At 34.1% G+C, this 15,935-nt stretch overlaps 1 protein-coding gene across 1 annotated transcript in view; it reads right to left on the bottom strand.

Annotated features, from left to right (window-relative positions):
• PTPRQ (protein tyrosine phosphatase receptor type Q) overlaps positions 1 to 15,935 on the bottom strand; it is a 242,561-nt gene that overhangs the window by 65,337 nt on the left and 161,289 nt on the right. The window contains 6 exon segments of the mRNA XM_077168288.1: positions 611 to 833; positions 1,368 to 1,526; positions 4,583 to 4,649; positions 6,962 to 7,206; positions 10,278 to 10,464; positions 15,793 to 15,914. Coding sequence (XP_077024403.1) covers positions 611 to 833; positions 1,368 to 1,526; positions 4,583 to 4,649; positions 6,962 to 7,206; positions 10,278 to 10,464; positions 15,793 to 15,914 — 1,003 coding nt within the window.

Raw genomic sequence — 15,935 nt, 5'->3', positions numbered from 1 at the left:
TGGTCAATTAAATGAGAAATAAAGTTGTCAATTTTCTAAAGAATCTAATGGTACTAAAATGTCAGCATTGATTTTTAATATGAGATTAAGTTATTAGGGCTACACAATACCAAATATTAAAGGGAAAGCTAAATATTTCTACCACTTATTCAGATGTTTGATGGTAGAAAGAACAATCATACTGCTCTGAGATAAACTGGAGCCATTATTAACAACAAAAGTAGAGTAGGGTTTTTAAAAACCTATATATCAGCATGCATGGCAAAATAATGAGTAAAGCACACAAAATATTGCAAATATTTTTATGGTCACATAATCTTCAACAGGAAGAATTAAATTCTGTCTATTGCTCCAAGACTATATTTTTCATATGTCACTTATCAAGTCAAATCCAAGCTATTTTTAGTTGGATCTGCTTCCCCCAAAGGACAGTGTGTTTATGGAATGTAAGGACAATGCCTTTTTATCTTTACATTCCTAGTGTCCAAAAGAGGTCACGATATACGGTGGATACCCAGAGCTTATTGGAGGGATGAGCGGATAGATGCATAGAAAAAAAAAGTTCAACAGTTTGCTAACACAAAGCGTGGTCGACATAATATATACTTACAAGTATTGCTTTTTTGGTTTCAGAGGGCCATTGCAAATTTTGTCTTCATTGCCAGGTATCATGCATGCATTATCAGTACCTATGACATAGATTTCCTCATTCACATTGAACTTTGTCTTTCCTTCAGTACATGGAGGATTAGGAAAGCCTTCGTTTGTAAAATATGGCCTTGGTTTATTAAAATATGCATCATACCATTTTGTGACATTCCCATCATGCTGAGCTATTTTTCAGAAAATAAGATACAAATAATTACGAGTCTTAGAGGAATGCATTTTCACATTTATAAGAGTGTTTCTATAACTGCATGAAGGAAATCTGGATACAACATCTGTCACTTTTTGGACCACAGGGATGATTCAGCTGATCCACCTGGATAGGCAGGTAACCCCCTCCTTTCCCACTGCACATGAACCTATATTGCGGGAAATGACTTCCCATGTAGAGCAGGAATATTCCTCAATCAAGAGGAACTGTCTTGTTAATATCTGCAAAGAAGCTTGCCAAAATTTAAACAAATCTTACAAGCAAATGGATTAAATGCATCACATTTTAACTACACCTTTTCTTATTTTGGAAAAAATATTTTAGGGTAAATAAATGATTAGCATAGTCAGCCATAATATTGACAATCTGATAAGCCCAAGAGTCATATAACAACTGGGAGTTAACCTTAATTCACTAATTTCGAACTGAAATTTCTTATGCCTTCAGCAAATCTCATTCCAAAATTTAGTAAATCGACATATGAGGATACCTCCTGCTTCTGCCACAAGCACCTGTACATTTTTGATTGGCCCATGATCATCATTGTAGTAGCATATTGGCATTCTGATTGTAATTGTTGTCGGAGTAACAAGCAGTTTTCCAGTGGCATCATAAATAGGGGTTGGTTTGGTTTTTGGTCGTGCTGGGGCTATAAGTAAAGAAGAAATATTGCAAAATTGTTTTTGATTTTATAGATAATAAAAATAATTTTAGAATATCATTTTATACATGTAATTTGCAGACAAAGTAATGAAAACCATAAATAACAGGTGAAATAGAGTTTTGTTTTGATACAGCCTGAACACAGACTTTTTATTTAGCACTTACTAATCTCCTAATGGCATGATGACTTATTTGAGACTTGCCTGAGATACTGGGGGACCGGGTGTGATTTTCAGGCATCCGACTTCCTTTCACATATTAAAACAAACAAATAAAATTTTATATGCTACTACATATAATTTTCATAAATAAATATGATTATATAATTATATTTTCATTTTTTTCACTTTAGGTTTTTCACCAGTTTCCATTCTACTCATTCTAGCCATACTAGCATCAGAACCTTCTCCCGCAGTTAATCCATGCCAAATATTGGATGATACCCTCACATATTTAAATACTTCTCTTCATATTCATATAATCATATAAAATACATAAATAGTCATATGTAATAGATTTTTGTCACTGAATTTTAATCGGGCTATATTCTATATAATTACCCCATATTTTGCTTTAAATATAAGTTGTGTAAGTTGTATAAAGACTTGTGTAAGTCTTTCGTAATCACAGGTATAGGGCGAACTCATTCTTGTTTTTTTGCATGGACCGGCACAGGGAATCGAACCCGGGTCTCCAGCACGGCAGGCGAGAACTCTACCACTGAGACAGCGTGGCTCGCCCAAACTATTGCTTCTTTTTTTTTTTAATTAATTCTTTTAATCATAATATTATATATCATGGTTTGGCTGTACCAAAATGTATTCCATCATTCCTCTGGTGGTGGGAGTTCACTTTTCTTCTAGTTCTTGTTGAACATTTGCTGTAATGGTCAGCCTTATCCATTTAGCCTTATTTACTGATCCTTTTATTACTATGGAATAGATTACTAATGGCAGGATTTCTGGAACAAAGAATACATGTATTTTTAACTTTGATACCATCAGAATAATTTCTAAAAGTGCCACGATAGTTCACATTTTGGTACCAATGCATGCAAGTGTTCCCAAATCAATATTTTAAAAAGTCTTGCTTCTTTGATCTCGTCTTACAGCCACATATACTTGCTTGAGCGCTAGCAAGTTACTTAGCCAAACCACAATTTCCATATTTATGAAAAAATGTTTTTTTAAAGTCTTTCAGTAATGTCATAAAATTAGCAATATTATTTTCATTTTATAGATGAGGAAATAGGCTTGTGTCATACTGCTATCAAAAAGAAATATCAAGATTTCAACCAAATCTTCTTAACTTTGTTCTTGTGCTCACTTTTCTCTTTTGAGCTTCCAATTCAGATGTAAACTTTTTATTTCATATATCAGGTTGGGTCCTCTGAGAAATAAAGACTACGGTGAGATTAGACTCCAAAGAGGTTTATTGGGCGGGGGTGGGGCAGGGGAATGCCTGTGAAGGATAAAGAAGCAGGGAGCATGAACAGACGTGGGAAGCCTTCAGACCGTGATGCAAGTCTGACACCTGTGTAGGGGGAGAAGGAAAGAATTTAGTAGGAAGAACCTCAGCTTGCAGGGCAGTTCTGAGAAATTCTTGGGGAAACCACTGAATTTCTCTAGGACCCCACCACTGCCACCACACACTCATAAATCTCTAAATGACTTATCATGGATCTACCTGCCCTATAAGGGGCAGAAAACCATAACCAATCATCTTTACCTGGGGATGAGTAAGGCACTTGAAACAAAGTTTTACTAAAGCATAAACGTAAAGCATCTATTGCTATCCATGCAACCTTGCTAACATGTTGACTACAAAATAGAAATTAAGGTAGTATGACTCCAGCTCTTCTTTATAAAATCATTTTGTAAAATAATTGATGTTTTTAAAGACTTTATGCATTTATACCTTCATTTTGTAAAATAATTGATGTTTTTAAAGACTTTATGTATTGATACCTTAAAGTACATAATTTATCAATTAAAATCAAATAATACAAATAGCATGGGTGTACAGCACTACAATTATATAAACCACCCACTGATCAAAATATAAAATTTATCCACTTCATCTCACAGTGACTATTGTATTCCTTATTCCAGTTCCAGGAACTGTCCTAGATTTCAGGAACCATCCTAAGGGTTTTTCAAAGATTATCTCTTTTAATCCTCACAACAACCTGTGAGGTAAAAATTGGTATTATCTCCATTTTAAGGATATAGAAAGCTTAAGGAATTTGACCATGATCAAACAGATCTCCTGTGGTTGATCCAGGATTCTTTCCTGAATTGGCACCTTCAATCTCTACGCTCTGCTGTCCTCACCAGGCTGAGAAAAGTTACTTATGGCTTTAGAAAGAAAAGTGTGTTTCCAGTCTGAAGAAGAGAAAGTAACTGAACGTCTGAACATCTCTAAAACCCTCTTAACAAATTTGTTTTTCTTTTGGGGGGTTGGGAGTGGGAAGGTTTGAATATCACTTATATTTTCTATTAATAATGTCTGTCTGAATAATGAATTTGATAAACTTACTACGGTCAAAACTGCAAAGTTTAATGAATGTATGGTAGGAATTCAGTAAACACTGTTTGATTAACTGAAAGGAATCTGACTTCCAAAATAAAAATTGTCAAGGAATCTAATTTGAACTAATCAAAACGTACTTATGTAATTTAAATAACAAATTTTCCTTTTAATAAAATTGAGGAACTTAAAAAACAGATCATGAAATCTATCTCTGTCTCTGAAAAGCTCAAATTTAGAGGCAAAGAAATGTGAGATAAATAGCAGGTAGATATTTTCTTTGTTTAAAAAGAAATGGTGCCTTATTGCTTAGACATTTAAAACATAGATTTAATAAGCATATGTTATTACTTAATGCGTGCTTATTATAAGCTTCTATAATATATGCTTATTATATGCATATGCATCATTGATATGCTTGTCTGCATCCTTAATTCTAGTATGGATTTCAAGTTATACCTATTTCTTGATTAAGACAACAGCATTGCATGGGAAGGCAGCCCCTGCATGTACCTGTAATGTCCATGGTTATTCTCATTTGAACTTTTGGCCCTGCACCAGCACTGTTGATTGCATAAACCTAAAACAAAGAAAGTTCTTTTAGTATTCGCAAACTCTTGATTATGTATATATGTAAATTGTGGTTTTATGTCATTTTTAAATGTTTTCACTTTTAAAAATAATCATATAGAGTCTACTAATCATATTTTCCTTACAAACACATAAATGAATACAATATATAGGAAAAATGTTAATAGCAAATTATTTGTTGAAATGGATGGTCTGGTCCTTAGGCCCTGAGAACAAAAGCTGTGACCTAAACAGCCTGTCACAGAGACAGGAAAGGACAGTGGCTTCAATTTGAACTCGTAGGAGGACTAGAGCAGAAAAGTTACTCCACCTTCTCTTAATCTACTCAAACATCTGTGGCTTCCCTCTGTAGCTAGGTAACTCGGGCTTTCTTTAAATCCATATTCAAGATCCTCGTTTTTTCTTCTCTGAGATGAAATCCTATTCCTTCAGCCTCCCAGTTTTCCTGTATTAAATCATCCTTCTGAAAGTTGGCCTTTATGACCTTCTTCACCCTTGCCCCAAAGTATCTGATGCTATAACCTGCATAATGCGGCATATACACATAAAACATTTCTGTTTGTATATACAGAGTGTGATTTACACAAATGCGAATCCTTTCAATTAACTTTGAGTTTTGGAATTTGCAAACCAAGAATCTTCTTTTATTCCTTTTATCTTCCTCTATAAAATAAAGATCATGTTCTTGGTCAATTTCATGTGCACTTGATGAGCACAATTCTCAAATTGTGAATATAATATATTTATTGGAATTAATTAATTTATTATGTATGCTAGTGGCCCACAGCAGTGTGCCTTTCACACTGTAAGTACTTTAGAAATATTTTCCATTGAATTAAAATTATAATAATATGTATAACATGGTGGGACTGATGAAACCAAGCACATAAAATATGGTTTAAGAATGTGTAAATGAAACATTTATTGGAGTTTTTAACTCTAATGAAGTATTCAAAATGAAAAGTGATTTTTTTTTAAATTTCTCTATAGTACAAGCTAACAGTTAAGAGAGAGAAGTGGAAACGTTGGGCAGCACTTCTCGAACTGCACGTGGGAACCTTGTGAAATGCAGATATGCAGATTCTGATTCCGAAGGTCTGCTATGTTGGTGCTAAGGTTGTACATTTCTAACAAGATTCTAGGTATTGAGGATGTTGTAAATCACACTTTGGGAACAGTTACAGAATATATATTTTTTTTCTTTAAGATATAAATTAGTTGAGCTTTGTTTCTTTCTTATATTCTTAGAAATTGCCCAAACGGATATAGTGCTTGCTACCTACGATAACTGTAAATATTTAATCCTCACAACAATCCTATCAACTAAGTTACTATTCCTATCACCAATTATTCAGATAAAGAAACTGAGGCACAACTTTGAGGAACCTGCCCAGAGACAGCAAGTAGCAAAGACAAGAGTCAGGTTCTAAAAGAACAGTTCAATCTCTTCACCACTACCCTGACTCTATCAGATCTTTCATTATGGTGGCCATATAACAGACGACGCAACAAGTATTTCAGCAAGATAAATGATATTTTATATGAAGTTATAAAGTAAGTGAGGGGAAGAATGGATATATAAATAAAAATATCTAATATATAAATGAAATTAGGGTAACACATTATTAACATATTGATTACCATAAAGAGCTGTTAATAAGATGTTATTAAGCTGCCTGAAGGTTTAAGGTGAAATCTATGTTATTTAGAAACTGATTTTCTGAATTACATAATTCTTTATGAAAATTCCAAGGCATGATACAAAACTAAAATAGGTAGAAACAAATAGTATGTGTAAATGTATAAAACTCACATGCATATTTGTATTCTAAAATGGGCAATTTAGAATTAAGATATAAAATGCTATTAGCTTAGTAATAGTGCATGAAATGCACATAGATTTCAAACATATAGCTAGCTTTTTCTACTTCGTGCCTTTGAAATTTGCTTTTGCATTTTTCATTGCTATGTACACATAAACAATTTTCTCTAAAGCTGAATCTCTTTATATATCATTGCTTTTTATTTTAAAAATGACATTCAATTTTACTTTATTTCTAGGATTCCACTCTTACTCTGCAAAATCCTTGGTTAACTATATATGCTAATAGCATTTGTTGTATTATAGTAGCAGATAGGCTATTTCATTTCTCTAATTATATTTATATTGGCATATGTTAAATAATGCCACAAAAAGACAAGAGAAATTTAATGTGTACATAAACCTAAATACTGTTGAATGCTGAGATCATAAATTGTCTTTGTTAATTAGGCAAACTGTTAAAAGTTATGGATACTTACACTGATATTGTATGTATGCCCGCCTTTTAGTCCTTCTAACATTGCAATAACAGAGGTGTCAGTTTTCTGGATGATGCTGAGATTGTGGACCTGGACAGCAGTAGGATCATCTTCTCGGTAAACCAAAGCTTGATACACTTGGATATTCCCATTAGGTTGCGATGGAGGAAGGAATGTTAACTGAAATTTTGTAACTTCATTTGGTATCTTCTGAAATGTCATGTTATTAGGTGGGTCCTTGGGAGCTAAAATGAAATAGTTGAGCAATTAACATTTTATAAAATTTGTATTCTCTTTAATTTCCACGTAAACTTTGGTTGTTTCAAGTTTCTGTCTTAAACAAAAGAGTGTTAGTTATGCTATTTAAAGGATATAAATTATGATGGACACAATAAAAATGATAGAATCATTGGCATCTATAGATCACAGAAACCATAATGGTGATCCAGTTTATTTGCTTATTTATTTTGCTATTAATGCGCATTTATTTGTATACACAGTGATTTATTGAACTTTTCATCCTAAAATAGTACAGTGTGGCAAAAACAGTGTATCAGTGCAATGTAATCTACCCCTAGTTTCCTCCAGAGGTGACATCTTATATAATTGCAGTATAATATCAAACCAGGAAACTGACATTGGTACAAACTGTACACCAGGAAACCAACCTTATTCAGTTTTCACAAGCTTTTTACATGCTTTTGTGTGTGTATCTGTATAAATGTGCTTCTGTGCATAGTTCTATGCAATTTTTATGCCACATATAGATTCCTGCAATCACCACTACTAAGAAGACACAAAACTGTTCCCTCACCAAGAAGAAATGTCATGTTAATTCATTGTATTTGCATTCTTATGCTTCTCCACAACCACAAGTCTCTTTTCCATCCCTATAGTTTCCTCACTTGAGAATAAAATTAGCACAATGCCCTTGATGTTCATCCAGGTTGCCGTATGTAGATCTTGCTTTTTTTTTTTATTTTAACTAGGTCCTGTTCCATAGTATGGATGTTCCAGAATTTACAACTGACAAACTAATTTCCAGTGTGTCTGTATAGATTTCACTAGCAATGCATGAGAGGTCTAATCTCTTCTTCACCAACATTTGGTATTTTATAACTCCAAAAATTTACATCTGTTCTAATAGATGCATACGATTCCTTATTCTGGTCTTAATTTTCTTTTCCCTACTGGCTAATGATATTGCTCTTATCATACTTATTTGCCAACCATGTCTGTTTTGGTGAAATGTTTGTTCAAATCTTTTGCACATTTTCTAAGTGATTTTCTTTTTTTGCATGGACAGGCACCAGGAATTGAACCCGGGTCTCCGTCATGGCAGCTAAGTGATTTATTTTAAATGCTGAATTTTGAGAGTTCTTCATATATTCTACATATTCCCATTTTTTAAAAGACCAAAAATTAGCCTAACATCATAACTATGTCTAATGAAAGAAAATAATATTCATTAAAATACAAATTATTTTATAAGTATAGGAGCTAGTTCTTGCTATACTATATAGTGTTCTTTATATGTGTGAGTGAATGAATATATATATATTGACCAAATTGAAATAGATGTATTATACCATACTAAGCAAGAGATTTCCGTAGAGAATGCTGTTAATATTTGGCTGTTAATAGTTCAGATGTTCAGATTTTACTAGCTTGCAAACATCTGTATAGATAGGTCCTTGCAGTAAACAAAGATATAATTAAATAGTGAGAAAGAAAGCAAAAAAGAGAAAGCAGATAAACATGTTATGTGCCAAATATTGTATTTTAAGTGGAAAAAAAATGCATAGCTAAAATGAAGATTGAACTGGTTCAACAGACATATTTTCATATTTGCTGTTATCAATTTTTATGATGCATGTGAAATATAGTTCCTTTTTATAAGAGATGTTTCTTAGAAATAGGACCAGGATTAAAGTCAGGCAGTGAAGGAATTCTCCAAGTGCTGGAAAGAATTCATCCCCAAACATGTCTAGTTTTACATCTAAAATTCCATACATGGACATTCAATAAAAATGTATTAAACTATGATGTCTTTGGGAAATGAAGCATTTTAAGATTTGCCAATCAATACTTTATGGTATGAAGTTGAATAATTTCACTCATATCCCTTCTCATAGACAGGTGAGCTTTGTTTCTTTCTTATATTCTCTCTTAGAAATAGCCCAAATGGATATAGTACTTGGTACCTACAATAGCTGTAAATATTTAATCATCACAACAATCCTATCAACTAAGTTACTATTAGTTGGGGGTGGGTAGTAAAGGAAACATAAGGAAACTAGGTGCCTGGGGTAATGGCTAATATGTAGGAAGAATATGGAAACAAGTGGACTTTTAGGAGACTGGGAAAACAATTTACCTTATGATTTAAAAGCACAAAATTTATAGGAAAAGGAACACAGAATATGACATGATGAAAAAAAAATGTTTACCTCCTATACTTACCTTCCGGATAGTAACAAATAAACTATAGCAACACATCCCTTCAACTGCTTTTTCCAGTGACACATTTGGTGGCAAAGAACATCAGGAGGCTGAAGAATTTGGGGCAAGCAAGTTCTGGGAAGTTCACTTTCCACATTTAATTCTTAATGGTTGCACTCTATTCATTCAGACCCTGTTCACAGGAACTTGGGAAAAGCTTATCGATTCTAACATTCACCAAATAGATAACAAAAGAAAACATGTGACTCGACTAAGTGAGGAAAGAGCTCTCATAAACAGTGACCTGGATTCTAATTTTGAGTCCCAGATAGTTTAATATTAGAGGTTATTTGTAACTGATTTGCATTTAAAACATGGGCCATAATTAATTAAAATGAAATTTTAGGTGAAGCATTATTGACTACAGACAATTGGAAAAATCATCTTTAAGCAAGGTAATTCAGTTACTGAAACACTGAGCAGTTTAAAGTGCCAAAAATACTTTGAGTACCTTGTTTAACTCTTTTTTTCTTTTGCATGGGCAGGCACCAGGAATCGAACCTGGGTCTCCGGCATGGCAGTCAAGAACTCTATCACTGAGCCACCATCACACTACCCTAAGTACCTTATTTTAAATTCAAAATTTATTTCTGTACTTACAGGGATTCACTATTTCACCTAATTCCACTCTACCTCAAAAATGTAAACATACAGGTTCAATTTGTCATTTGCAGGGAGTTTGGATTTTTTATTTATAAACTTTTAAAACTTCTGGTAACACATGTCCTTTTTTTAAGAGGTGGGGGTGGGGGTGAGGAACTGTAAGAAAGATAGTAATCCCTCAAATTTCAGCCTGACAAAAAGTATGCCTTACCTGATTCTAAAGTAGTAACAATCATTTCGGTACTTGACTTCCCTTCTACATGTGCAGCACTAATGTTTCCAGTAAAAGCAGTGATCACCACAGAATACCTTGTGAATATTTTCAGATCTTTAATTTCTATGATTTTATTTTCTTCATTTGACTTGATGAAGGAAATATTGAATTCATCACTATCTACCTATAGGAAAAAAAAAAAACAGCTAACAATTAAGGAAGCAGCACCGGAAATCCAAACCACTGAAGTACAATAACACAAAGTTACATGAGGCATGTTTATCTTGCTAAGATTTCAAATTTTTTTACAGTCACATTGTTCCAAGAAATTTGCTTTTTTTTAATACTTAGTTTACTAATTGCTAATTATTTCAAATATTGACAGTAAAAGAAAAAAATCAATTAACCACACTCAACCCATCAAATAAACAGGCAAAAATCATCTCTAAAGACAACGAATCTCTGTGTTCTATACAAGTTAAGGGGATATAGATTTTAGTGCCCAAACATAAGGATTCAAGTCCCAGCTTGGCCATTTAATAGTTCCTGTAACATCTGACAAGTCACTTATTCCCTCTGAATTTTTATATCTATGTATGTACGATTATTGTAATAATACCTATTATAGTGTTGAGGCTTAGAAAGAAAAGATGTGGGGTAGCTGGTTTAGAAATTTTCAAACTCTTTTGAGTATGACCCACAATAGAAAACATATTTTGAAACATAATTCTGGATATATGTTTTTTTATACACACACACACATACAAACACACCCATGCATATGTACTTCCTTATAATTGAAACACATTTCTGAAATAAAACTTCTTTATAAAGTTTGATATGTTCTACTCTTTTTCATTTTATTAAATTCATTTTTTAAAATGCTGGTCATAACTACAATTTGAGAAAAATGATCTAGCACTATTCCACTATGCCTGGCATGGGAAAATGACTCAATTAATTGTGTATGACATAATTATTAAATGTGCACAAATGAATAGCCTAAGGGTACTAAATGCAGCTGTATGATTTGTTCAAATATAGTCTGTTTCTGATAGAGTTTCAAGCTTCTTCACTTCAAAGATTAAGTACAAGTGCTGTTTCCAGAACTAAATAGAAGTATTTTTTCTTGATAAGACCATCAGAAAATTCAAAGTCCTGTTATGTAACTACACTTACATACATACTCAGAACACTAAAAACCTGGCTGCATATGCTATCGGCACTAGGAAGTTCACACTTTACTTGACTCTTGCTCAGATTTGAAAGATGTTTATTTTTTGGTTCCGTGTGTTCTTTAAATGCTCTTTTCTAAGAAGCTTTTTTTAACTTAAAGATGTTGCTAGGAAGTACAGTACGAAACTAACAGATAAATAATGCCAGCATTATAAACTATCAGAGATAGTTTCAATCTTAAGACAGTCCAGTGTAGAAAGGCTTCCCACTTCTCTAAAGTGGAAGAAAAACGTCACGATAGGAATTCTAGAGATCAGGGCATGCACTTACTTCCAGAACATACATGTGCATGTGTGAGTGTATTTAATTAGCACTCAACATTCAAATATTGAGATTACATGTGACTGTCTGGCATTCTGAATTTTCCTTACCTCTAGACTTCCATTTGTGCTGGGCAACAATTACCTAAAGGTGAGGGATAGTTGACTCCTGCAGTGGGGAGTGGCTCTCCAATTCATCACAGACCCACCCAGTCAGCTTCAGTTCCATGCAGGTTTATGTTACTTGCCCTGATCTCATAGAGTTAAGGTGATTTCCTCAAGATTGCGCAGTTATATGGTAACTAGGGGAGAGTTTGAACTCAGGACTTGCAGAGCTCAGAACTCTCTCCATAACTGCAAGGTCACAGTGTCTGATCTTTTAAGGTGAAATTAAACTACACCAAAGCCTTCAACTAAGAAAATGGGTCACAAACAGCAAGTAGTAAAATATGACATGTCATGCATGTGACCTGCTATATCCTAAAAATTATTTAATAAAATCCAAAGAAAAGATGCTGGGTCCTTAAATTCGGCAGGCACAAAATTTCTTTCCTCTCTTTATTAAAACTACTCCTCTTCATGGTTGATATTAAGCATATTTCTTCATTTACTCAGGAATAAAATCTCTGGCATTTTTGGCCTCTCATTTCCTTTCAGTCAATTCCAAGTTTATTTGCTCATTATGATTGCTGATCTATTATTGTTATTATGAAACATTTCATTGCTTTTGAAGTGCAGTGCTTATATATATATATTTTATATATATATAATGTCATCAATTAGTGTTTCAGTTTTCACTCCTCTTTCTGTCCCCTCCCACCTTCCCTTCTGGGTGCTTCCTTGTCCTTCAAGTCCTAGAATAAAGTTAACCACCTTTGTGAAAACTTTCCTATATCCTATGTTCCCATAACAGGAACTTAATTACTTTATTAGTTTATATCCCCAACAGACCCATACCTGACACTCTATAATTAGCTATTTATATTCTTGTGTGTCTCATCAGAGTGTGAAGCAGCTGAAAGTAGAACTTTATGTTTTCCATTCCTGTCTTGGTGAATAGAAGGTACTCGATAAATATTAGTTGCATAAAAGAACAAAAAGAACAGGGAACAAACAACCACACTTATTACTAGACTATTATTCTAGTTTGCTAGCTACCAGAATGCAACACACCAGAGACGGATTGGCTTTTAATGAAAGGGGATTTATTTTGTTAGTTCTTCAGAGGGTAGGTAGCTAACTTTCATCTGAGGTTCTTTCTTAAGTGGGAAGGCTCAAGGTAATCTCTGCTGGCCTTCTCTCCAGGCCTCTGGGTTCCAACAACTTTCCCCGGGCTGCTTTCTTTCTGCATCACGGAGCTGCTTGGGCTGTGCTACATTGAACTCTCTCATTTAAGCACCAGCCAATTAACTCAAACGTCATTCAGTGCAGCAGGCACGCCTCCTAGCCAACTGCAGATGTAATCAGCAGCAGATGAGGTTTACACGCCATTGGCTCATGTCCACAGCAACAGAACTAGGTGCCTTCACCTGGCCAAGTTGACAACTGAATCTAACTACAATTATTTACAGTAGAATCATCCAGGTTGATATCTTTACCCATTTCCCTTTATTTACATTTCCAGTGTCTCATGTCTAGTGTTTGGCAGAGGCACATGTTGCTAGATCCGGGAGCCAGTGGCTTTTGGATGAAGATACATATTTATGAAATGAGCTGCAGCTAAGCTACACAAGAGCAGTGACGATGTCAGACTTAGCACCTAGCACAGTGCCGTCACATTGGAAGTATTTTTAAATGTGTATTGAATGAAGCACAGAAAGAGGGAATGAACTAAGTGACTCTATGTAGTTCCAAGAGTCCAAAGGAAAGCTGTAAAGTACAAAAATATGTTTGGAATCATACTATCTTTGATCCAAATGGGTTTGGTGAGCTTATATTTTAGTTTGGCAAGATATATTTGCTATTTGACAGCTTTTCCTTTTTCCTGCTACATCACTGTTTGTGGTTTTAGCCATGTCTTGGTTACTTAATTTGTTATCTTCTCTGTGCCTCAGCTGCCCCTTCTGTGAAATGAAGATAATAATGCCTACATCAAATACTATTAGATAAGATAAAATAATGCATGTGGAGAGTTTAAAATGCAACTTTTGTAATATAAGCAATTAAAATATTAGTTTTCTACCCACCCTTCCTTCTTTCTTTCTGTTTCTCATTAAATAATCTTGTTAAGAAGTCTAAGAGGAGAATGAGATTATAAAATCACTTTTAAAAATCTTTTATTTTTCTTTCCTTTAAGCCCAGCCTAATTCCAATAAAAGAAATATTTTCAGTTAACAAAGTACCTTTCATTTGCTAGAGCACAGGTTTATTATTAAATTATTTGCTTCAAAAGCACATTCCCAGGGCATTATTCACCAATCACATTGATCATTTTGGCTAATCATGTACTAAAATGTTCACAAATATGCTCTTAAAAAGGAACAGAAAATAATGAGAAGATAGGAGAAAAAACCCCTTAATTTTTTTTAAATGATTACAAGTCTTTTGAGATAGAAGTATCTCCACTAAAGATAGCATAAAGACATAGCAATTATAAAAGTTCAACAAGAGACAGGAAGAGAGAAAGGGGAGAACTGAACTAAGATACCTAACTCAGTGTATGGGACACCATCAGGAGAGGAGTCAATAAGCACATTAAAACCCAAGCAGGATGCCAACATTTCCAATCCTCTCCTAGTTCACATCTCATCCATTATTCACATTAGGTGAAGGACTTGCCTCTCATGCTTGGGTATTTTTCTATCTGCCTGGTTATTTCAATTCAGCCTGTTTTGTGACCTCTTATTTAAATGTTTACATTGCCTAGAATACTATCCTCAGGTCCCCTTCTTATTTTACACACTCCTACTCCTATATATTCTATGATCATATGAATACTAATACTTCTCACATCTACAAATCTAGAATTTCTCTCCTGAGCTCCAGATTCATATATAATGGTGCTGGTGTGGCATCACCACCAGGATGACTCCAAGGCACCTCAAACTCAGTATGTCTAGGACTGAACTCATTATTTTCCTCTACAGATTCATTCTGCCTCACATGGTCCATAGATCTATAAATGCATCACTTTGTACCCAATTTTCCAAATCGGGAAATTTATAGGCATTCTTGATTCTTTCTCTCACTCACCCTTCAGTGATTTTTCACCAACCCTGTAGATTAAATGATTTTTCATTCTGTTCCTTCATTACTTCTACTTTTATCTTTTCTTTCCTTACTATTTTAGTTTCCTGCCTCCTCTCCTAATTTTTTACCCGGAACTATCCTCTACAATGCAATCACATTGACCCTATAAGGTAGAAATCACATCACTGCTTTAGTTTCTGAGTTGCAACCTCAATGCCCTTAAAATAAAACCTAAACTCCCAAACCTCTTTGCCTCCCAATCCATCCTCATCTTTCCGTACTCTTCTTTTTGAGAATTATGACTGGGGATAACTGAACTACTTATTTTCCTTGAATGAGCTTTATTCTTTCACACCTCTATTCTTATGTCTTTATGTTCTGCTTCACTTAGTTTTCAAAATTTGTCCCTGATGTTATCTTCTCTTGGATACAGCTCCCCTAGTACCTCCTTCCTTCACATTTTATATTATGAAACCTCTCCCATTATACTTTAAACCGATAAATCAGTATCAATTTAATTACTTGTTTATATACATTATACTCTGAAAATAAATAATAATCATGCAAATAAATTATATTTATTGAGTGTTTGCGATATGTCAGGCAATGTTCTGTTTTTATTCATATTAAGAGATTTAGTCCTGGCAAAATCCCCGTATATTGGATACTACGAATCTTTACTCATGTGGGCACTGAAATTAAAGGGAGGTTAAATAAGTTGTCTAAGGACTAACAGAGTCAAGTTGCAAATTAAACTAGCATGGCTCAAAAATCTACATTCTTACCAATGCCCTATACTGCCTTTAAGAAGGTAAGATCCAGCTTACCGATTTGACATCTATCAGGTAGAATGTCGGTCCAGTGATGACAGCAGGTTCACTCCAGCTTATGTTGATGCTAAAAGGTGATGTAGCTACTACATGCACATTTTCAGGAGGACCATCTGGGGCTACAAAAATAATAAAATCAA

Source organism: Tamandua tetradactyla, chromosome 7, assembly GCF_023851605.1.
Source record: "Tamandua tetradactyla isolate mTamTet1 chromosome 7, mTamTet1.pri, whole genome shotgun sequence".
Lineage (NCBI taxonomy): Eukaryota > Metazoa > Chordata > Mammalia > Pilosa > Myrmecophagidae > Tamandua > Tamandua tetradactyla.
The sequence above is the reverse complement of the archived record's forward strand: the minus strand, read 5'-3'. Positions and strand labels throughout refer to the sequence as shown.